This window comes from Rhinichthys klamathensis, unplaced genomic scaffold (genome assembly GCF_029890125.1).
Source record: "Rhinichthys klamathensis goyatoka isolate OS25496 unplaced genomic scaffold, OSU_Roscu_1.1 h1tg000140l_1, whole genome shotgun sequence".
NCBI classification, from domain to species: domain Eukaryota; kingdom Metazoa; phylum Chordata; class Actinopteri; order Cypriniformes; family Leuciscidae; genus Rhinichthys; species Rhinichthys klamathensis.
In genome coordinates, this window is record NW_026606675.1 from 1,749,094 (window position 1) to 1,774,793 (window position 25,700).

The 25,700-nt window shown below is 39.0% G+C and overlaps 1 protein-coding gene across 23 annotated transcripts in view; it reads left to right on the plus strand.

The window, feature by feature from the left end:
- macf1a (microtubule actin crosslinking factor 1a) overlaps positions 1-25,700 on the plus strand; it is a 173,130-nt gene that overhangs the window by 54,313 nt on the left and 93,117 nt on the right. For 8 of the 23 annotated variants that reach the window (XM_056257603.1, XM_056257612.1, XM_056257607.1 and 5 more), the window contains exon 1: positions 23,687-24,796. In XM_056257603.1, coding sequence (XP_056113578.1) covers positions 23,726-24,796 — 1,071 coding nt within the window. In that variant the 5' untranslated portion in view covers positions 23,687-23,725. Of the gene's footprint in view, positions 1-10,626; positions 10,828-13,330; positions 13,393-15,960; positions 16,051-16,707; positions 16,804-17,740; positions 17,819-18,493; positions 18,587-23,686; positions 24,797-25,700 lie in introns of those variants that run through there. The other 15 variants (XM_056257618.1, XM_056257619.1, XM_056257626.1 and 12 more) reach the window with 5 other exon arrangements.

The following is a 25,700-nucleotide window of genomic DNA, read 5'->3' on the forward strand; positions in this document are numbered from 1 at the left end:
GAGGTGTTACGATACCCTCATGTCACGATTCGATACATATCACGATACTGAACTCACGATATGATATTATTACAATACTCCAAGACATGGTCAAAGGTTAACAACAAATTTACTGTTGATTAAAATGATCAATTTTATACTACATTGTGGGTGTAAATGAGCAGGGTTGGACTTGGTGCTGGAAACCCAATAATCAGGACAATAGAGACACCAGAATAAAAATATTCATGATTTTGAAGCTGAAAATACAGAATTATTTTAGATGAATATGCTTGCACTCTGTCACTGACTAGATATATATATATATATATATATATATATATATAAATAAAAAAGTAGGCCACTTTTTACTATCATAAGACATCTGGCATTATCAGGACCCACAAATATTCCCCCATTGCTTTATTATACATTATTCAACATTATATATAGTAGTTTAATGTACTAGAAATTTTCATTTTGGGTGAACTATAAAATACATATTGTCACTATCCACGATACATATTGATGCATTTTTGTATTTCGATATATTGTGACACAATATATTGTTACGCCCCTAATATACACACATATTATATGTGCATCTATATATACATTTTTAATTGTAAGTTTTTCATCAAGTGTATGTTTTTATTTTAGCTTTACTTCAGAAAAACTTTATTTTTTTAATTTGTTTCCATTCTTCTGTCTTCATTTTAAAGTAGGTCTTGTAACCAGCATGTAAACCAGAGCCCGAGTGGTTTGACACTGCTGCCGCAGATTTGCAGCTCTTACTCAGTTTTTTGTGACACTCGCCCTCAGTCACTTTCCCCTTTTATCTCCTCTTGTCACGCTATACCCTTTCTTTAAGTAAAAACCCTTTCTCTCGTGTTTTCCCATTTTCACTTTTTTTAATACATGATGCACAACAGAGAATGTGAAGACGATGTCCGACAAATGGTTATCCGTTATTGGACAGAACTATAGCACTGGTAAAAGATTATTGGATGTTCCCCACATGAGCACATGACATCTTATGACACGTTCCAGTGAATCTGGTTGCTAATGTGCCCACCTGTCACCACAAAACCACAACGATTCTGCTGATAGTTTCATGCCGTTGCACACATCTTTAGGCACACCCAAAATGACATGCATTTGGAGTCATAGCACCATCTGTGATCTGTGTAAGGTCAGCTGAAAAACTTCTATTTAAAGTCAAAGATTCTTACAGTTTGATTCTGCACTTAGTCATGCTGAATCACTAGACTATGATCTCACACACAGCATTTCAGTGAACAAACAAGGCTGTTGATGCCAGAACGACTCTGTAACACCATGCACAGTTAGCTCTCATGTCATTCACACATTCAGTGAATGTAACTCATCCCAAATGCGATCACGGGAACAGTCACCACACACCCATCAACACTATTTGCCTCTTCCCCCTCAGACAAGTGCAGCGCTCACAGAGGATGCTCTCCGTAGAAGGTCTCGTGTAAATATGGAAGAGAGCAGCAGCGCTTACTCATAGCAACAGAGATACACACGCATAAACAGACACATCCACGTCTCATGAACATGCGCCAATGTAGTCTCGTACAGGAAGGATAAGTGGGCAGACAGAGAACAGAAACTTTATTGCTCATTTTAGTTTTTCTGCGTTTCTTTGTTTATAACGGCTCTTGGGGCGATAGCTAAAAGTATGCCACTTGTTTCAGAGGAAAGGAATTCAGAGTAAGAGTGTCAGAGAGAGAGAGGAGGGAGGAGAGAGAGAGGAAGACTCAGTTCAATGCAGTTACTTTTTCAAAGTTGGAGAGAAAAGTAAAACGTTTTCTTAATTTCTAAATTTTAGAGATTAACGTCTGAAACTAGAGAAATAGAAAGAAGAGAGGAGACGAGAAAACGAAGGATCCAAGCAATGCAGATTGTAGAGGACCAGAATTGCACATTTAATTCTCTTTGTAGATGCTGTTACGTTGAAGTTTGAGACGTGATTCTAAGTTTGAGATCTAGTTATGGACCTTTTTGATCCAGAGATCTTCTTGCCAGTGCTCTTTGTGGCCGCTCATATTTTGACGGCAACTGGAGTGTGGTTGTGCCGTAGGCGCCGGAACACCAGGAGTGCTGTTTGTCTTTATGGTAATGGACATTTCTTTCTCTCTCACTCTAGCTGTGTGTCACTCACCACGGAAGGATATAGTTTTCTATTTGGGCTCCACCTCTTCCTATTACATTAATGCTTTTTAGATATGTTGACTGCACTCTAGAAAGAAATTCAGGGGACCTATTGCCACAACTTAAATAAATGTGTGGCTGCAAGTTAAAAATTCAGATTTATTGATTTAATTAAACCTTTTAAGTTTCAAACATTATTTTAATTAATTTTGTTGAAATAATAATACATCAATTTAATGTTTAATATTATAATGTTGTGTGTAATTTAAATACCTCCTGTGGTGAAAATCAAGTAATGTTGTTTATATACTGTATCTGTGTGGTGTTTATACTTTGAAAAACTGCAAATTGCCATGGCTCATTTTTTACCTTAAAACTGCAGTGTACCAAATGTCTCAAACACGCGATTTGAAACCGCCCCTGTTTCCTACTGTCACAAACGTGACCAATCCAGTCAATGTGGGTCATTCCTATTATGCTCTGTGGGCATTTTAACACAGTGAGCACAATATACAGTATATCATAATGGTGTATTATGATATTATGATGACTTTTCCACTGACTTTCTGTGATGTACAGAGCATTTCTAAGGATGCTGATTTTTAGAAGGCATCTGTCTGACTCTGAGATGGCGAACGGGAACATCCGTATTACCATTCTGATGCATCAACTTGTAGACCCTCCATGATTATCATCTTCTTTTGTTTCTGTATCAGTTTCTGGTTGAAAGTTCAAACATATATGGCTGAATTAAACCAATATATTCCACTTGCCATTGTGTAGCTTTTGCTAAAGATGGCCTGTTTCTGAAAATTCAGCAGTGTTCACACTTCCCTGCATGCATAATTGAATTCCCACCACTCAATTATGGTTAAAATATAAACTTAATTTTTCTTTGAGTAATCAACTTAATAATTTGTTGCATAAACACACATTTTTAAGTTCCTCTAACTCAGTGCAGTTTGTTGGTTGAGCATAATTAAGTTGTCTAAACTCATTGATGTGCAAACTGTTGCATTTATATATATATATATATATATATATATATATATATATATGTGTGTGTATATATATATATATATATATATATATATATACTGTATGTATATTTAATATTATTATTTGTTTTTTTATTACTTTTTTTTTTAAGCCAAACTTTTGTTTTTAGAGTATGCCGTTTTTTTAGTGTATGGAGATGACAACCGTACGAATACTTTTATAAGGTTCTTTTATATTAGTGCTGTCTGCTCTGTTGTAATAAACTTGTCAACGTATCGCAGTACAGCATGTTCTTTTACAATATCACACGGTACTGATAATCATGAGCTTTACACAGTGTTAATCTGTCACTACAGAATTTGTCTTTGACATGTAAACATTACTTTACATAGCTCTGCTGTAATTTGTCAGCTCACTGTCACATGCCACATTACATACAGTAAGACTGTTGTAAATATCGCAGCAGTATGAATGTGTGTTTCAACCCATGTGGCTAGTTTAGACTTTGACTGCAGAGCTTTGTGTGAAGGACAGAGGCTGCCCTGGGTAATGGTAAATGTCCTGGTGAGCATTATTGGTGATTGCCAATGCCATCAGTCAGGAAGGATCAAGTCAAATGGGGACGATGTAGATTGATGTGTCATGGGTTGGGCACAATAGTGTTGCACAGTATCACATTACATAAAACCTGGTGGCATTACAGGATTCTTTGAACAGTATAGTGTTGTAAATGTTTGGTGTTGTATTTGGGATGTAAAATATATTTGTTCCATCTGTTTGTGCCAATTTTACAGATTGCTTTTAAATATTGTTCAAAAGTTTGGGGTCAGTAAGATTAAGCCTATAATGATCACCAACGCTGCATTTATTTGACCAGAAATACAGTAAAAACAGTAATATTGTGAAGTATTATTACAAAAATAAAATAACTATTTTAATCTATTTTAAAATGTAATTTATTCTTGTGATGCAAAGATGAATTTTCAGCATCATTACGACAGTCTTCGGTGTCACATGGTCCTTCAGAAATCATTATAATGCTGATTTTGGTGCTTATGAATTAATTTTTTTCTTGTTATTAACAGTTTTGCTGCTTAATATTGTTTCAATGTTCTTTGATGAATAGATACTTCAAAAGAACAGTATTTATTACAAAACTAGAAATCTTTTGTAACATAAATGTCTTTACTGTCACTTTTGATCAATACATCTTGCTGAATAAAAGTATAATTTTTTTAGGCAAGGCAAGTTTATTTTTAGCACATTTCATACACTATGATAATTCAAAGTGCTTTACACAGAAAGGAATTAAAATAATCACAAAATAAAGCAAAGAAAATTAAAACAGTTATAAAAGGAATGAAAAGAGATATAAAGATGATATAGTTACAAAAGGAATTAAAAGAGTAAAAAGATGATGCATATAAACTTCTCATCTGGCAAAGCACTGGTTTTATCTTTTTTTTAGATCAAAAAAAATCTTAGTGACCTCAAACTTTTGAACAGGAGTGTATGAATAAGTTAATATTTGATATGTTGGTAAATATTTTGTATATTCAATTAAAAGTTAATATTTTTAAACCCTAATAACAATGTTAAATGTATGCTTTTGCAAATCTCAAAATGAATATTAAATTTGTCATACTGCACATTATAATGTTGTGATGTCTAAATTAACTTGCATTAAAAATGAGTTTGTTGTGATTTTATTTATACTTTATTTAGACAAAATTGTATAGAATGTGTTTATTTCGGTTATTGACCATATTATTGGCTTCTCGAGCCAGAATGATATCTGTGTAATTGCCCTCCAGAATATAACCAGAATACCCATCTCATTCTATATATAAAACAGCTTATCCAAACAACATAGTGGATTAGGGGTATTGTGACACTTTAGCCGTAAAATCAGATTAAGGTATCGTGACAACCTTAGGGCAGAGTTCGATAGAGGAGGCCAAATCTTGTTTGTCTGTCAGACAGACTCACTGTTACTTATGTAACTCTCATGTGGCTTGATCTGTGGAAATGTCTGAGTGGGACAGTCAGCCTGGGAGGCTGTTCTTTTGGATGATTTGCACCCATGCATATGTGTATGAGGGTGAGCAAGAGATGGGCCACACAAAGTCTGTTTCTCTAGTGTATATGCTAGCAGTCGTAGCCTACATGTGGAGAAGAGATTGAGAAGAGAAAGAGATGCAATACTGCTCCACAGAGGTTATTATTAGCTACAGCAGGAAGTGTAGCAGAACATGGGTGTGGGTAAAGCGCCAGGGTTGGGTGCATTTTGTTATTAGCTTTTGTATGTGTCTGTCTGTGTTTGGTTTGTCCTGGGAACCACCTTTTTGTCCTTGCTGTTATACTCAATTATGTGTTAATACAATTGCGGTAAACCTCAAATCTGGGCGGTTTATTTGGTACACAAATCCAAAACAAACTTCATGCAGAGTTCTGTCCACTGTTATCCGTCAATCCCAGTGTCCTCTTAAAGCAACACTAAGTAAGATTTTTTACCTAAAATAATGTTTCCAAAATTGTTTCAGTGGTTCATTAAGTCGTAACAGGGTGAAAGGCACTTATGCCTCCACTTTGCGGTCCTATATCTGCTATAACCACGCTATGTAAGATTGCCAGATCGGGTCGAGTTTCTGTAGTTCTAATGAGACATAAGAAAACTACAAATTTGACTTGCTTTACGTCAAGCGCTACAATAGTCATTATTTTGTTTTTCTTCGTTTCTGATGTCGCTAGTGTTGTCAAAAAACTCGGTACTTCGGTACCAAGTCGGTACTAAAAAAAATTAACGTTTACGGTACCAGCTTTTCTAGGTACCGAGTACCGGGTTAATCCGGTTCTTGATGCGCTGTCCGAAAGGTGCAGAGTTGCGTCCTCTTCATAAAAACACTGAGACATGGCGACCGGCGGCGCTGCTAATGCGTTGGCTCTGAATCCACTTGTTGACAAGAAAGGAGGAAAGAGCCACATATGGAAATATGTTGAATTAGGCTAATGTCACGTTGCCATAAAGGGCCGTTCACACGTTCACATAGCACGTTTTTTGCGCGTGCAAATTTCAAATGTAGGCGCGCGGGAAGCGCGCTCATAATAGAAGCGACGTGCGAGCTTGTTTTTCCAGGCGCGTCACTGTTTATGGTTGCATAGCGGAGACACGCGAGAGCGAGCGCTTGTGGAGAGAAGGAGAAAGCGGTGCAAACTGCGCTCTCCGTGATGACGAGGAAGTATCAGCAAATCATTAATTGATTTCTAGCCCTTGCATTAGAAATCAGCTACAGGGTTCTCAAGTTTTGAAGACAGGCAAGAGTGACATTTTTGGCAGTTTTGGATTAAATAAAAGTAGGCTACAGTTAAGTCAAATAAAACATGTTTTATCTCCTGTATAGTTTGGTAACACTACAATAAGATACCATTCATTAACATTACTTAATGTGTTAACATCAACGCATTGAGTGAACAATATATTTTTACAACATTAATGTTTGTGAATGTTATTTAATACAAACACTTGATTGTTCATGTTTGTTCACTTCATTCATTGTGCATTAAATAATGTTAACAGAGAAAACTTTTGATTTAAAAAATGTATTTAGTATATTTTTAAATTAACCCCAATGAGAATAATTGCTATATGGTTTATTGTTAGGTAATTTTATCTAATGTTATCTAACAAATATAATCTTATTGTAAAATGTTTTTAATACTACAGTTTCCATCTTTGTAACTGTGATATACACTTAAATATATATAAATTTTATCTAAATTAAGCTTTGGTACCGAAATTGGTACCGAGAACCGTGGATTTTCACTGGTATTGGTACCGAATACTGAAATTTTGGTACCGTGACAACACTTGATGTCGCAATACATCATACTTTCATGAAATCATGCAACATATACCTTGTCTGTGGACATCGTTCATTCCAAAGCCGGTGCTGGATAAACAACGAGCGTGCGCGTGCGACAGTAGGCTGCGCTAGGCTAAATTATTTACGACAGCGGTAATGGACAATTCCGCTTCCAACCTGTAGGGCGACCGCAGAGGAAAAGATACTTGGTGTTGCTTTAACTGTAAACCCGAATAAGTTGGCACAACTCAAAAAATTTAAGGCAATAAATTGCCTCAAATTTTTTAAGTTAAGAAATTCAAAGTTTAAGTAAGCAGAACTGACATATTTTTATTTTGTATTTGTACATTTGAATTGTTCTTAACTTGAAATGTTTGAGTACACTAATTCATACATTTAAGTTAAAATTTCATGTAATCTCAATGTGAACACTTTTATTAGTATAAACTTAGCTAGCTTTAACAAGCTAGTTTGCTAACATACTATTTTGTTAACTTCTTAACAATAGTATGCTATACAGTAACACTTGCAGCAATATAAAGGTTTTATTTGCTCTCAAATCAAGCTCATGCACCACTTGTCACCATGATGGTAACTATCCTAAAACCAACATTAACAGAAATTCTTCTAAATTAGCATAACGAAACATTAATCATTACTAAATCACCCGCTTAACATTAATCTTGCACAAAAAAACCCATTGTATTACACTTAATTTTAGCATTTACTCTCCCTTTCGAGTGCCATCGGCAAAGCATGCTGGGAAATATACATCCCAGGCGTTTCAGTTAAACTTAAGTTCGTCTAAATTAAAAGAAATAATTTTATAAAACTCAAAACAATGAAACAGTTCAGTTTACTTAAAATATATCCATTCTGTGAACTTGAAAGAAAAAGAAAGTGCTAAATACTCATAAAAGTTAATTTGACTGAACTAATTAGTTTAATTTAAGTTTTTCCTACTCAAACCAATTAAGTATTTTGAGCGTTAGGGTTTACAATGATCCCACTACTACACCTCAAGACTAATAGACTTTGTTTTAATGTGTATTAGTGCTTTGGCTCCTCATGCAGAGGCTTACTGTTACAGTCCCAGCACCTCTTTATCCCTGAGAATGGTCCTGCATGAAACATTTAGCTTTCACCTCTTCTGCCTTATGATATTATACTGTATACTCAGTACAAACAGCATGTGTTTGTGATGAAATGTGAACTTAACTAGTAGATACAAATCTTGGTTATTCTATTTCTTTAATCACACAAGCTTATGAAATTACACACATTGTAAATTACTAATGGTTTGTAATGGTCATCAGCACTGCATTTATTTGATCTTTATCTTTATTTGGTCTTTACTCTCACTCACAATTTAATGCATCCTTGCTGAAAATAATAATAATAATAATAAAAAAAAAAAATTCTCAACCACTATTCCAGATGTTACTGTGCTAACAAGGTTCACTCATTAGAGAACTGTGGTCACAAGTAGCGCAAATGTAATATCATACTAATCGGATGAAGTGGGCCGGCTGGAGGGGAGATCAGCTATAATTGCATGGATTATACAGACAGAATATGAAGAGCCTGGGTCTTGTCCTTTTTCTGAATCCCATGTGTTTAGTTTGAAATGGGGGTACGCCATTCCCTGTTTCCCGGAATCCCATGTATTGGACTCTGTTGTTCACATGGAAAGACAAATGGAGAAGAACAGAAGTGTCGTGTAAGGGAGGGAGCGAGGAGAAGAGGACACGAGCTGTGCCAGTCTCTGAGCGCCACCGTGGAGAGGGAGCGAGTAACGCAAATCTAAAAATGAAAATAAAAGAAAGAGAAAGAAAGCCTGGGCTCAGAAAACACAAAACAGAAAGAAGAGAACACACGGAGGAGTTAGCTCTGTCCAACTGGACCTGATGAGAGATTAGACGTGATAACCACGAAGAAAGAGGGGGTGGGAGAGTGAGCGAGAGAGGAGGGATAAGCACTCTGTGTGGCATTAGGAGTGTAAGCTCTGCCTGGTATTTATAGTTCAGAGGGCCGCAGGAGGAGAGCAGCCGAACAACGGCGTCTCCAAAAAAACTGATGAGAAACGGGGAAAGGATTCATTCAACATTTGCTAGAGGAAAAGACCAAGATGGTACAAGTGAAAGGACCACTAATGGAAATACCTTCAGGAAGGAGGAATGAGAGAAGAGCCCCAGCTGTTTTGTAATGGCATTGTGAGTCAACATTTGTGATGGACCAGGTGTGCATTGTGCTTTCTAAGGATAATCAGGACCTTTCCTACTTTGCCTTCAGCATCCTCGCAGGGATTTAAAGACCTGTTTAACTGCGAGACTGGGAGATCAAGTGTCAGATCACTTCTGCCTGCACATTGGCTGTGGCTCTGTGTTTGTCGCTGCTTTATGAGATCATGCAAGTATCGCGGTAGTTACCTCACTGACTGTTTTTGCTGACTCACGTTTGTGATCACTGCAAAAGGACCCCGTTTCTGCAGTGTGTGATCAAGTGACTATGACTATTGGAGATTGAACTACATAACTAGTAGGGCTGCATGATTAATCATACGTAGTTTAATTGTGATCACGATTTCTGCATCTCTCGATTATTAAAGCATAATCGTCTGCAGTATTTGCAGTATATTCAAACATGAATCTCTTGACCATATTGTCTGCAACTGTGGTTGCTGAATAAATGCATTTATGCAACTGTGATACAATATACATTTTTTTTTTAATAGAAAAACATTTACATAGTTTGGAATGATTGTAATTTATACTAGGAATTTCACTGCCTCTTTAAGGTTTTACCAGTTTTCATAATGTAGAGAGATGAGGTCAAATAAACATACAAGTTGTTAACATTTCCTTAATTTGTGTTTATGTGAAAGTGCACTAATTCTAATGACAGTAAAAAGAAATTTCTCAAATGATAATCGTGATTATTAGTTTGACCATTATCGTGCAGCCCTAGACTTTTCCATTGTTTTCATTCATTCCTAAAAGTCAGGATACCTCTGTCTATCTCCCTCTTTTCCCCCACATTCTCTCTCATTTTCACGTTCACGTTCAGTCTTTTTTCTTCAGTTCTGTTATACACTTGCAGAGCTCTGCCAAGGGAATGATGATGACGTAACAGCTCGTCATTCACTTGTTTATTGCTCGATTGGACCTTGTCAACCTGCTTCACAAGGACCTTTGAATTCGCTTGCTATTTTTTCCAAGTGCACAGAGACTCTGGAAGAAAGATTGCTGCACAAATGTTCTTCATTCAGCCGCAGGAAATTGAGTAACCACGGATTGTGAGTGCTTAAGTGAGAGGTGGACAGGACTGCACTCTTTACTGGGTTCACGACAGATCTCACCTCTAAGAGAGAGAGAGAGCAAGAGTAGCCGAGGTTAAAAGGGAGGAGGGGAGCGTCAGTCCTTATTAGTAGTGAAAGGAGGAGCTCTTGTAGAGTTTGACAGGCACGTGCGAGCCAAACTGCTTGCTTAAGCTGAGCTTTGATATGGCAGCAAAAAGGAAGACCGGCTAGCTAGCGAGGAGGTAGAACGTGGGAGCTGTAGATAGAAAAGGAGGAAGTGAAAATATCTATGCCTTTAATCTCAACTTTGGACTTTATTTTCAACTCTGAAGAAGAGATTTCTTTGGATTAAAGGTGCAAAACACCACACTCAGAGACATGTCACGAAGACGAAGGAGAAGGTAGATCATTTTGGAAACCAAAAGGAATAAGTCACCAACAGAATGTGGCCTGAATATTGCACCGAAAGGAGCCTGAATGCTCATCTGCACGCGCTCATGTGCTGCGCAGGTCAGTTTCTATTTGTGTTCCTGTGCGTATGTCGTCACCTAGTCACATGGACACTGTGATTTGTGTGTCAGCGGATGTGTTCTTTGCTGACATGTGCCTGTGTCCACTATTGTCGTGATGCTGTATCAGTGTGTGAGTCCACGTGGATGAGTGTGACTGTGAAAATGATGGTGTGAGTTTCTGTAACATGTTTGGCCAGTGCAGGGTGTGTGAAACAACACACAATGACTCACTATACTGAGAAACAAGAGAATGTGCCTATGTGTGACTGTCACAGAAAAAAGGGAGTAGCCCTAAGTCTCTCTAAGAAGAACCTTGACACATTTATTTTCTTTTTAAGATACTTTTGCAATTTTGTGTGTTATGTGCGCGCGCGCGCTTCAATGCGCTTGAATTAGATCCAAAAAGGCAAAAGTGGGTGTTATGTGTGAAGCCAAAAGAAAGATATGTTTCCTGTACTCATGAAGGTATCAACTCCTGTTCAAAAGTCAGATCAAATTCCCAAGGTAGTAGAGAACATATGTTATGAGTCAATAATGTTGTACTGTAATTTAGGAAGGAAACAAGGGGTATGCTAAAACATTGGTTATGCAGTTTGTGTAAAATTTTATAGATGGATAAGATCGTTATATAGATAGATAGATAGATAGATAGATAGATAGATAGATAGATAGATAGATAGATAGATAGATAGATAGATAGATAGATAGATAGATAGATAGATCACTTTTGGATAAAAGCGTCAGATGAGAAAAATATTGCATGCTCACATCTATATTATTCAAATAGGTTATAGGTGTGAGTATTTTTTTCATTATTTGATGCTTTTATATTATTCATATAGTTTATTCACAGAACTATTTATGGTTGTTTTTATACAGAATCTGTGATAACACATGTGACATCTACATTTTACACACACATAAGTACATTTTGCAGCTTCAGATGTGACTTCTCTATCAGAAATGTTTGAAATAGTCCATTTTATAATAAAACCTTGAGGTTGGGTTGTAATTTATTTTCATGTTATATATTGTAAATTTGAGTAGGATGTTGTGTGTGTGCTTATCAGAGGAAGTGGGCCGTCTGCACCACATGGTTGCTTAGTATTGCTATGTCTCCATAGTAACAACGTCAACTTCAGCTTCACAGTAAGAAGCCAGTGGAAAGAGGCAGATAAAGAAGGGGTGTAATGGACTCATAGAACATCAGGGATGTGTGATCAATCTCTATTCTGTGCTTGGCTGCGTCACTAGTCTGGCATGTTTAGAATAAGAAACAAAAAGAAATGCCTTTTAGAGACCAGAAGTTCATGTCTCAATTCCAAACTTCCTGCCCATAATTCCTTGTTTGCCCTGTATTAAGACCATACCGGCATCCACTGTATCAGGTGTCAGATCAGGACTGTTATCCCTACCACATACACTGAATTAGATGGCATTCAATACATTATATTTGTGCAGGTACATAGGGTATGAACATACATAGATAGTTTTCTGAGCCTGTATTCATGTGTGACTTTGTCAACCTCCTACATGCTATATAGTAAGTTGTGGAGAATGTAGGTCAGTTGACAATGTTAATGAACCTATTAACTGGTCTTTTTTTAAACTTTCAGCCTAGTTTCCAATTTTACCAAACCTCTGCTAATGTAGCTACTGATGTACTGCTGTAACCTGTTTTGCCTGTCGAAATTTGTTTTATATTGTGGATTTTTCTAAAGTTTTATACCAAAGCTTATTTCAAGGATGTTTTAAAAATGTTTCACCAGTTTGTATATTGTATTGTTTGTATTTGTCATTGTATTTTAAACTAGTGCGTTCTTGCAATGAAAATTAGCCTGGTTTTGACATTTACATAAAAAACAAAAATTAAAACATCTATAGAAAATGAAATGCACACATGTACTACTGTTGAAACGATTGGAGTCAATAGGATTTCTAAATGTTTTTGAAAGAAGTCTCTTATGCTCACCAAGGCTGCACTTGTTTAATCAAAATACAGTAAAATCGGTGATAGTGTGAAATATAACAAATTTAAATATGTAATTTAATTTATTCCCTGTAATGGCAAAGCTGAATTTTCAGCATCATTACTCCAGTCTTCAGTGTCACATGATCCTTCAGAAATCATTCTAAAATGCTGATTTGCTGCTCAAGAATTAATAATAATTTTGTTGAAACTTTTTTTGAAGGATTCTTTAAAAACTATACTGACTCCAAACTTTTTCGACTGTAGTGTATATACAAAAATGGCTTTCTGTTGAATCATGACCACAAGTAAAATTTGTTTTATATTTTTATGTATTAATCAATCAAAACATTATTTGGCATTTTACGTCTTTTCTATGTTTGGCAAATTCAGGCTATTTAAAGCAAGACCAGAGGGAGGCTTGTAAATTATACAGAGCATAATGCTGTAGTCTTCCTGTTGTGTTACATAATTAACCCAATCTCTCTTCCTCTCTTTTCTGCTGTTTCCTCCTCCATCTTTCCTTTCACAGATGAACGAGACAGGGTGCAGAAGAAAACTTTCACAAAATGGGTCAACAAACATCTCATAAAGGTACAGTCCAGCCTGTCGGGTTATTTTTGTCTTTTCTGCTGCACTGCACGATGATAAGACCCGCCGGGCGCTGTGCTCCAGTCCTGCTGAACACACGGCACGCTCATGTTCACAGTTACACACAAGAGAAGACTCGGACTAATCTCTTCAGTAATAGGACACTTGGAATAAATGTGAATCTTGCAAGTGAATGATAGTGTTGACCAATAGCGTAACCTCCACAGTATCTTGTCCACATGACTCTGAAAGACATTTGGCACATTGTCATGCTCCAGAAATATATTTTTGTGTCTGTTAATCCTCTATCTCCTGCCTCACTGACTGTAGATCATGAGAGCAAAGAATGCTGGGCATTTCAAGGGCAGGGCAGATGACCAACCACAGAAGGGCCAGAGTTATGAGGCTAGAGATAGTGACCTCATAACTCTGCTGGTATTACTGTAACACAGGTCAGACTGTATGAGATGCGTTAACACAGTGCTGGTGTAACGGTAGACACTACTTCGTGAGTTATACAGTTAATACTAGACCCCCAAATATGATCATAATCATGCGAGGGAACCCCATCCTAAAATTCCCCATACAAAACAATCGTAGACCTCTGTGACCCTTTTGTGACCGATTGCGTGTCTACTGACATGCCATTTCAACATTGACATGTCTAGGATTATCTCTGATGATTATATCCGGAAATCAGCAATTATTCAAATGTTTTTTTTTTTTTTTTTTACTGTTGTAGGATAGCTCACATAGTTTGTCATGACTGAGTCTCATTAGCAGATACTAAATAGGTGATGATACCTGTTAGCATTTGTGTTTACACATCTCTCTCCATCTCTGGCAGGTGAACAGGTATGCGGTTATCCTCAGGCAAACACTGACTGACAAAGCGGCGTGTGTAGTTTGTGTCACGTCAGTGTGTTTTCTCTTTACACACTTCTAACATTAACAGTGAGCTCATTGCAGAAATGTGGAACTGGTTTAAGAGGGTTTGCGCAATGGACCTGTCCACAGGAATGACCGCAAACTAAAACACATTTGAGCGCGACACCTTTTATTATTTATTACCCCTGCGCATCACATGGGTATTACTCCAGTGCTCAAGTATAGTTTGTTATTCTTTGTGTCTATGGAAACAGGGCATCTCATGATAATACACCTGTGATAAACACCGAAGTGACATGAGAGAGACAGAATTGTAAAGAAATTACTACATTGCGCTCAGGGAGTGTGGGGACATAAATGTACAACAAAAAACATTATTTGTGATTTTTTAGCTCCAAATAATTCTCAAATTCATGTTAATTTTTCATTTCAGCTTTTCACTCAAATTATTATGCTAATTTGTAATCGAAACAATACAATACAATACAATATAATAATCAGAAGCTTGGGGGGTTTTATGTTTTGAAAGTAGTCTCTTATGACCTCTTATCACCAAGGCTACATTTATGTAATCTAAATGCAGTAAATATTGTGAATTATTGTTACAATTTAAAAATAGCTGTTTTCTGTTTAAATAGATTTTAACATTTATTCTTGTGATGTCAAAGCTGAACTTTTGGCAGTCATTGCTTTAGTCTTCAGTGTCACACCTTTCAGAAAACATTCTAATATGCTGATTTGGACAATAGAAAGTTCAAAAGAACAGTTTTTATATAAATCTTTTGTAACATTATATGTCTTGGCTTTAACTTTTGATTAATTTGATGCATCCTTTAATTAATCTCTAAAAAAAAAAATCTTTCTGACCCCAAACTTTAGAACGTTACTGTATATAATAATATAATACTGTTCTTTCTGATTTGATTGGGATAAAGTGAGGGAATAGAGAGGATAGAGAGACACAGAGTTGTCGGGATGTTCTTTTATACTCAGCAGATGGTTCCTCTGTAGCCCTGTGGGGAGGCAGCTGTGTTGGATCTGCTGTATACAGCTTAGGATTTCTGAATCCACACAGACACACACACACACACACACAAACACACACACACACACACACACACACACACGCACACACACACACACACACACACACACACACATCTCTCTCTCTCTCTCTCTCTCTCTCTCTCTCTCTCTCTCTCTCTCTCTCTCTCTCTCTCTCTCTCTCTCTCTCTCTCTCTCTCTCTCTCTCTCTCTCTCTCTCTCTCTCTCTCTCTCTCTCTCTCTCTCGCTCTCTCTCTGTGTGTGTGTGCTATGAAGTACAGAGCTTCAAGATCCTCCATGTTTTTCTTGTTGCTTGTTTACTGGCCCACCTCAATGAGTCCGGTGCCCTCTGCTGGTTCGAGTTAGAGCACTGCAGTTGTCTCACTGTGAAACTATTTTACTTAACTATCTTATCTAGGCTTCTTTTGTTAATGAGTTGCATTCAACCAAAATTCTGTTTGCTAATAGTCCTTTAATTACAGTTTAATGTATAAAATCTGTAACAGAACATGGCAGTTATAGCACAAACTCTATTTAAACTGTTACACTCTTGCTCATAATACACACGGTTACACATAGGCTTCTAAAAGCTATAAAGAACTTAACCATCACTCTCTAACTCTTTTTCTCTCTCTCCAGGTGCGGAAGCACATCACAGACCTGTATGAGGATCTAAGGGATGGGCATAACCTTATTTCCCTGCTTGAGGTGCTGTCTGGTGTCACATTGGTGAGAAAGCAACTTAATTACCTTAACACAGACAGGTTATGATTTCAATGCTTTATGCAATTCTCCTGGATAATTAATGTGGCAGAGATCTACTTCATTTTTCATAATGCAATCCAGAGCCACATGTTACCTGGGGCTCATGTCACATGAGTTGACCTCGGGGTTAGGCTGGTGTTATAAAGTGTCTTGGCTTGTTGCTGATGTCACCGAATGTAGATACAGGCCTTGCAGCAGAGAAATAGCTGAGTCTGACATGCACTGCAGTGTTGTAATGACGTCTGCATTAGTACATTATTTCTGCTCTCAATCTTGCCCACTCTGATGGCCTCAGACCATGATGCACTGGGGCAGACGGAATGACAAGGTGGATTAACAGAGACAGACTGCTGACACACCACATGCCCTCTGCGATCTCTCTCTCTCTCTCTCTCTCTCTCTCTCTCTCTCTCTCTCTCTCTCTGTCTCCGTTGTTTTCTCTCATCCCATTTTATTTTTATTTTTTTTGTTTATTTGATTTGCGATTTTTATTTGTTTTGCTTCACTCTCCCTCCATCACGTTTTAATTTTTTGTAAACTGTTTTTTAGTACATATATCAGCCCTTCAACACTGTTTCTGTCTTCATCCTTTCTCTGTGACCCTCTCTATGATGTCATCAGCACAAGGGTGTGTCAACTCTGCGGAGAACGTCTGTGTCACGCGCACCCCCACTCATCCTGATGGGTGGGGAGGATGAGGAGGATGGAGCTCAGGGAGTATGTGTGAACCCCCCCCCCCAACTGAAATGCATAGTAACACACAGTCATCCCTGTACACTGCATGGCGTGGACTCAAAGGGCAGGTCAATTTCATGATTATGCAAAGGGGAATGTCTAATATACCGATGCATAATTCATGCTACCTCACATAATCCGATTTAATACATTCAGGTGTTTGAGGGACCTCGCCTTGTCACACACATTATATTCACTTCACTTCAGTGCTGCCAACACTCCAACACATTCAATCAGATGACTTGGCCACGTTTGCCCTATTGTGGGGGTTTTCTGCTCACTTGCAGGTTTGCTGTACATGCTTCTGCATTTGTAGGTGATAGTGAGCATGCTTTGCATGTAAGGGTGTGCGAGTCTGCTACGTGAACTCAGTAGAGAGTAGTGATAGACCGATATATTGGCCAGGCCAAATAATCGGATGACATTTGGTCGTTTTGAGATTATGGGCCATGCTCACTTGGTTAATTAATAGAATTAGCCATTCGGCCTTGTTAATAGATTTGGTGAAGCCTTGGTGAGCAAAAACGGACCCCAAACATATGAACGGTAGTGTTTATTGGCATTATACCGGCCATTTACTGTTGTTCACTAGATATTACTATTGGTCGGCCACTAATAGAGAGATGTTAGCAAGCAAGACAGAAGTGTGTGATGCAATAATACGTTTTGCTTTGGTGTTTGAATTATTTGCTAATGGTGACAGTATGCTAACTATTCCCCGTAACTCTGAGGCAAGATTATTAGTTACTGACGATCCTGACAGGGTCTTGTGTCTCTTTGCAGTGTGCTGCTTTTGCTGCTTTCAGGCTTGTGCTAATGAAACAGTCCTGTTTTCACACAGACCTCTAATTCGCTCATTTGCATTCTTTCTTTTTTTCTCTCTCTTTCTCTCTCTCTCTCTCTCTCTCTCTCCTTATAGCCCAGGGAAAAGGGTCGCATGCGATTTCACCGACTCCAGAATGTGCAGATTGCCTTGGACTTCCTCAAGCAGAGACAGGTATGAATGTCTACACTTACACACACTTTCTCACTCTCAGAAATAATCATAAATAGCTTTTTACAGATTGTCAGTCCTTTATGTACAAATTCAAGGTTATGACTAAATATTCAAGGTTGGTTGGGCTAATGTAGAGTAATGAAGAGTCGGTCATTAAAAGTCTCATTTTCATCAACTAGTGTCCTGAATATTGGGGAGGACGTGTCCTCTTTAGTGTTGAGGCTGGCTGGTTACCCTCACTAATATAATGCAGGTCTGTGTTCTCCATCTCTGTGTGCTTCAGTCGGCAACATGGCTTTTGAGATAACATGACCTGGAGTGATAGATTTTTCTTGCCCCATACAAGCCTATCCAATCCCCTCCCTGATGTCACCCCAGCACAGGGTCCCTAAACCAGACAAAATGCCAACCAGCACCCTTCTCCAAATACACAGTACATAGCTTCTGACAGCTGTAAGCGTAAGAGGACAACAAACACCAAAGCTGTCCTGAAATTACATTAGATGGCCAGTTTTTTTTTTTACTTGTTCAGTCCCTAGGCATTGTTAGCAGATTCAAGCAATGCTATGGTCTTTTTGGGGCAATCATTAAAATATTTTTTAACATTGTAAAAAATACACCTTAAACTCGGTTAAATATTTACTGCTAATGAGAGCCTTTTTGCTTTTAATGCAGGTCAAATTAGTGAATATACGCAATGATGACATCACAGATGGGAACCCAAAACTGACACTGGGATTGATCTGGACCATCATTCTTCACTTCCAGGTAAGTCCACCTTAGTCACAGCTGTGTCCTGCTTGATTATTTAGTGCTCCACACAGCATGCCAGAGTAAGAGGTGACTTTACTTAATGCTAATAGCTGCTGTTTACCAGCCTCTCGTGACCGTGTGATGGGTAGAGTACAATCCCAATTTCAGATATTGAATATGCTCAGGGACTTGTTTATATGGTGTTTCAAAAGAAAAGGCCCTCCATCTGCAGGCTGAGAGGACAGAGGTTGCGGACAGTTCTAGACAGGCACTGCCAGTCTGCATGTTGATAAAGAAACTAGAATCTGCAGGAATGGACTCTGCAGAGCACATTTGTGAAATGGCCTTATTTTTATATTAATGGGTCAAGCTAGAGTAAGAGTAAGGTCTATTTGATGGAGACTGTGCTGCTGGATGATAGATTTTAAAATGTTCCATTTATAAAGGCAATTTAAGTAGGTTGCATGATAGTTTATCAGAAGAATTGAATAGAAATGTTTTGCCCTTGCTTGTTTCCATGTCCAGAGTGTTATACTGATTGTGCAAACTGTTTGTAGAAAGCCTGTAATTTGTGGCAGTCTTATCAAATAATGACTCCTGAAAGATATTTAAATCACAGTCGTTTCTGCTTCCATTCATTAATCGGAAATGCATTGTGGAACAGTAGGATAAGCAGTACTATATGGTCTGATTGTATGCTTTACATTTTGGCTAATATAGTACATCTACAGAAAGTTGCAAACTATATGTGAAGTATTCCAATCCGAGCATAACCATTGTCGCCCATTAGCAGTGAGAAAAGGCCACAATGCAAATTTGCCAACTTAATAAAAACTAGCAGTTATCAAATATAATGTATAACACCTTTATGATGCATTTTTCAAAAAACGCTCTGTTGATGATACAATATATATATTAAATATTAATAGCTGCACTTTCCAGGACTGTCCAGTAGGGGGAGCTGTTATCAACAGATTGGTGACATCACAAGGTGACATATGCAGCTGGTTGCCAAGGAGATTGTGTTTAGTATGACCCCAAAGCATTTTCAATCAGCATGATTCAGCAGAAATGAGTGGTAGGCCTCATGAAGATAGGAAATAACAAATCTGAAAGAAAAATAGATTACGAAATTGAAACGGGTGTCTGTTTGTTTCACACTGTATTACAGTGCTTGAATTAAATATCTTACATTCACTATATTTCTAACAAAACCTAGAGAGCAGAGATTTGAAACAACTATCAATTATCTAGACAAGGTAATTGGATTAAAACAGAGCAGGCCAGTAGCACACATATAAGTACATGTAAACTACATGTTGCATCTCTGGGACAAAACATTTGAATAAATATGCACAGGGATAGACAGAGGAGAAAATGGGATGGATTTTTTTTTTATAACTTGCATACCTTGCTTATGAACAATGAAATTGAGACACCAGTACACGAAACAGCAAGCTAAATATAGCAAGGTATGGAGGATCTGCTTTAGTTAAACATTGTTACATTAGCTTTGTTTGTTTTTTAAATGATAGAAGTGGAAAACCCCTACAGAAATGTGTTCTGTTGTTGGAGAGATGAAATGAGTTAATTGTCATTGTAAACTCCAATTCAAGTTGATCAAGTAGAATATATAGCATGACTCATTCAGGGAAACATCATCCAATAATCATTTCAGCAGAGGCACATTAGAAGCCATTAGGATGAGATACTGTTTGTCAAAAAGCATTGGAAATTTAGTAAAATTTTGAGGCCTACTGTACATTTATTTCAGATAGCCAAGAGAGACTAACTATCTAACCTCCCCCACACTTAATCTAGGGCACTTAGGCCTTCTGTTTTGAAACCACCGCTGTAATTTAGGTTAACAGCAGCCTTTTGGAATATTGTTTTGGAAATCCTTATATTGACCTCATATATTTTTGTCTAACATCAGGATCCTGTGGGAAAATACCAATCAGGCCCCAGTGTATTAGCCCAGGCTGCATTTGTCCCAGCTGTCTCTAACATAAATAATAGCCAATCAGATCAGGTATTTTTATGACAGTCACATAAAAGGTGGGGTTATCTGGCCAGCAGGGTTGTTTGGCAAGGATCGTAGTGTGCTGAAATCTTAGCTATCAGCTTTTTCCAGCAGATAGAAAGCATGTGTTCTAGTCTGTATTCTCTTGTCTGTCAGTAAACAGAAATGATATCCTTTCTCAGTTACAGTACAGGAGACTCTGAGTCTGGATGCATGACAATTAGGTTAAAAAAAGTGGGCTCAGCTGGCTGATTATCGTGGTATCACGGATCTGATTGATTTATTGCTTGTTAATTCATCAGCTTCCTTTACAATCATGCTCTTGTATGCTGCTTCTACCAAGACTAAATTCCATCACAGTGCTTTTTTTGTGTCACACACATTATTACACATCAAATTTCATACAAATGTTGCTAGTGTGACTGCAGATCTTTTGATGCGTTTTGGCCGTTCATTCACACGACAACAACTTTTTGGGGGCCTAAGTTTCAATGTTGTTTGTAAAGTTTTTGAAAACTACACTGTTATCATCTTCGTGTAAAGTGCAGAAACGTGAATCTATGAAAAGGTGACGGCATGCACGTGCATATTACGTGTTTAGTCTATAGGCATGCGCGTTTGGAGTGAGTGACCTGTAAAATAATGTGTATGTGTGCAGGCCTTTTTTTTTTTTTTTTTTTTTTACAAAGTGACATCACCAACTACTGGCCTGGCATGCATAATACATCATTTTTAGACCTGTATATGATGTGCATTTAGTCGTTTTTCGCGGATTCGTGTGAATGGGGATTATTTTGATAACGCTGTCATCTGTACAAAGAAAATACTTTTCCATTTTTAGTACATTGTTGTCATGTAAATGTACCTTAGAATGCTCTTTACTCTTTACAGAGATATTAAGCTCTTTAGTCCAGTCAGTGGTAAATCCATTCATTCTACCTTGTCCCTTGTTAATCTTTGTACATATATTGTGTGTGTGTGTTAGAAGTAGGACAGGGTGATTTTAAAAGCTGTGAAATAACATGCATGTTAGGGGGCAACAGTTAAAATTTCAAGTAATTTTTTTTCTGCCACTCTCAGGCTCCCAACCAATTGAAGGCCATTGGGTTGGTGTGCGTGTGTGCTTAGCTCTGAGCTCACCAGGAATCATAGGGAGGGAGGGAGGCAGGGAGGGAGGGATGAGCATGTGGATTGGAGGAGAGAGAGGAGGAGGGAGAGCGAGAGAGGGAGGAGGAGGAAGCAGCAGCAGCGTATTCTGTGAGGCTGCAGCAGACTGGAGATGAAGCTCTTTTTTCCGCTGGTGCCTACCAGCGAGAGCAGAGGAGCTACCCAGCAACTGAGAAGAGGACACTTGCAACCTGCTATTACTGGAGCCCCTGGCTTCCTCTCCCCTCTGCAGGCCTATTGAAGCACATATACAGCGACACATATGCTTTTAATCTCAGATTTGGGATCGCTGAACCCTGCAGAGACACACATGTAAGTCACACGTTTTAATTTACACCCAGGTTGTGCAAAGGAGGGCGCCGTATCAATCGGATCAATTTCGCCATGCTTGACTGATGGAGCTACGCTTTTTTCAACACTGGAGCAACCACTCTTTTCTGAGGATACTAGCAGTGCAGCTCGTGGTTGGGGGTGTATTCCTCTGGATTTTCCTCTTTTCCTCATCCAGCCATGGTTCAACTATCCTGCCCAGCCCTGTCCTGGCAGCATTCTGATTAGATTCCACAGCCAGAGAAGCCGTCAGTATCAAGGAGCGGCACCTTATCAGCTATCGCTCTTTCTTACATCCGCTTACCCCAATCTAGGGATGTACACTGCTTAGTGGCAGAACAAGGAAAACAGGATGGCTTGAAGCCATGTCTACTTGATAAATGAGACTGGATTACGTGCTTAACAACGTCCATAACCGGCCGTGTCAGCAAGGGGAAAGTGGTTATTTAGGTTTGCTGGCTGAAGGTGAGGTCTTCACTCATGGTAGTCACTATCCTCTTTATTGACTTGAATGTGCTGGCGTCAGTGAATGGGATGCCAGTTCCCGTGGCAGCAAAGGCAAGACGCTTAGTACCTACCCCTTCCCCCTTTTTCTGTTCAATATCTGGAGACTTGTTTTAATGGAGCTTGCATGCCTGGGAGGTAAAACACTAATAGCTACAGGTGTGAAGACCAAACATTACCTGACTCAGGCTGGTTATGCTTGGGTGATGATGGGAACAAAAGATGTTGACTAAATTGTAGATGAGCTGCCTGACTCTGCACTTTTGTCCATTATCAGATGATCTGAGACCTGTTACACAGCTTTATCGTAAACCGTTTCCCACAGGGCTACCACGACTACTGCTCAACACTTTACTACCCTATGTGAGTGCAGTGATCAATAATTAATAGTAAAGACACCCAGAGAGGCAGGTGTTTTTAGGCATCTTACTATACACACAAATAGTGTTTTTCCTACAATTTTTAGTTGTGTGCAAGCTGACAATTAGTGCATCCTAACTCAAAGATATTGAGTATGTGCATGTGTGCTCACAGGAGTATGTCTACTTATGTCTGCAGTGCAGTTTTATTGTGATTCTCACCTTGAGGAATATCAACAGTGGAATAGTGTGTCTTCGAATACCATGACAAATGGCCTCCTATTTAACACCAGCTCTTTTTTCAGTCAGCGCTGCATCATCTCTGCATCATGAGAGAGTGAAAAACATCAAAAGCCTTGCTGTAGGATTTTAATATTTTATAAAGGACAGTAACCTATATACATCATCATGTCCAAGAGGCTTGCTAGGACCCTAGGGGATGTTTGCTTTAGGTTAACTGTAATATTGCCTGAATGACATCAGAAAGAGGAGACCAGACAACAGGAGGAACGACTGCTGTCCACACCTAAAGTTGAGACATCATGTCCTGGGAGAACCTCAACATGTACCAAACCCTGTTGTCATGGTTAATACCTTTTTGTCTTGGTTTTCACTCCAGATGAGTCATTAACTTAACAGCATTTAAAATGACCTTAACAGCCTCAGGCTGACTGTTTTGTGAACTGCTCTGCTCCCATTGGGGACATCTCTTAATTTATTCTTTACTTGCTTCCTCTTGACTTCTATTTATTGTTACTCTGTGTCTGAGAAATGGGGAGCTCCCTTGGTTGTGTGAAACAACCCAGGGACGATGGACCAGGTGGTGCTGCACCACTGTCCCCCAAAAGAAGACTTCGCTTCAGACGAAAACGAAAGGCCAATCAGATTTTAAGAGGTTCCAGAGGGGAAGACAAGAAAAGCCGCATACTTGAAGAGAAGGGTGGAAGCATTGAACTTACAGAGGAGTCTACTTCAAAAGCCCCTGTTTCAACCAAATTGCTATCTGGCCAAAGAAATACTGAAACACCCACCAATGTTGTCCTGGTTCCTGGTATGGCCCCAATATTTGGAAGCACGGGGACATTGCGGGGCAGCAAGATGGCCATTCTTTCCCCAGATCCCAGTCCAGCGTGGCTGGGGGCACTTCGCCAGTTTGAGGTGGAGGGACTTAGCGAAGAGTCTCATGCTGAATTAGAGGAGGGCAACAGAACACCCGGAGGAGGACGAGTCTGCAAGGTTCGAGAGCGAGTTCAGGGGGTATTAGAGAGACCTTGCCTTTTACGCTCCAAACGTGGTGACCTGGAAGTAGAGGAGGAAGGAGGGGATGTGCATGGGGCAAGAGAAATGTTGTTCAGTGAGCCCTTGAAAACTGAGAAGAAGGGAGTTGTTCATATTCGTGAGTTTGGAGGGCAACTTTGTGTGGTCCGAACTGTCTATCCAAAAGACTATGGGTCACCCGTCTGGCGCGACAAAGAACTTGAGGTCCATTCTGAACCTCCAGCTGTATCTCCTGTTACTGGAGACATTATGAAAATACAAGTCTCCGCAACTCAAGGACGACCACCCGGGAAGAACGACTCTGCCAAACCAGCAACAGCTGCAACTCAGGAAAAAAAAGAGAAAGAGTTCCTATTGGACAACTCTACTCAAGTAACTGAAGGCTTTGGCCTCCCACCACAGGACATTCAGTCTTCAGGTTACGCTAGTGATGTACCTCTTACTTCGCCTGAGACGGGAGGCGCTGTCCAGACTGACTGGGGGAGCTCCTCTGATGTGCTTGATTCTTCTGTGCTTGAGAGTCCCATCTCCCCACAAGAGATACCAGCTCAGCCTTGCAGCCAGGTCAGATTATTTTTTTCTCTGTCTGCCTAAAGCGCTTTCATGTCGCTTTTGTAGCATAAAAGAGTAGAGTTTAAAGCCGACATGGCTTGGAAGTGGATTGGGGGTACAGGTGTATGATTGTTTTGCATTTCATTGTATTTCTACCCTTCTATCTATCGTGCGGCTTTTTACTCTCAGCCAATCAGCTGAGTCTAAAACACAGCAGATCCTTCCTGACCCTCTCCCAGGAGCCTAATCAGTACTGGCCAGACCATCTCTCACTGTCTGCCTCTTTCCCTTCCCTTCCCTCCATTCCTCATTATTTTCCTTCCCTCATACCACCCACTCTCTTTCCTGTCATTCCTGATGTTCTGTATTAGAGTGAAACTGCCTTGCAGTGCCAAAAACACGATCACTAGTGATGTTCACAGACACTGTCAGCTGTTCATCTTTTTTCTCTCTGCACCAGTGTAAGATTGCTGCATATTTGTGTCTGTTGCCAGCCCTCCCTCGCCCTTGTGCTCCACCTGCACACTTATAGCTGTTAGAGAGGGATTTCGTGGCCTTGTTACAGATGTTGCAGCAGTGCTAGAAGGTTTATTGGTTTGTTAGCAGGTTTACCTGGTTTATTAGATGCTTAATCCTAAGTATGTTCAAACCATGAATCTGCATGGCGTTTCAGTGATGTCCAAAATGCAGCAAAAGTGTGGAAACTGAAGCCAGCATGTACACACCCAGAAATATGCATAAAACAGTAACTGGTTGAGTATGTTTAAATGCAGTCTCAGTGATCTCGAGACTGTTTTCCAAGATGGCTCCTGTCTGTATGCGTTAACTGTACTGTCTGTGTAAAGTATCTTCTTATTAAACTGTCTGTACACTTACAAAGTTCTTAATGCTTCGGTTTGCATGTAAGGACCCTCAT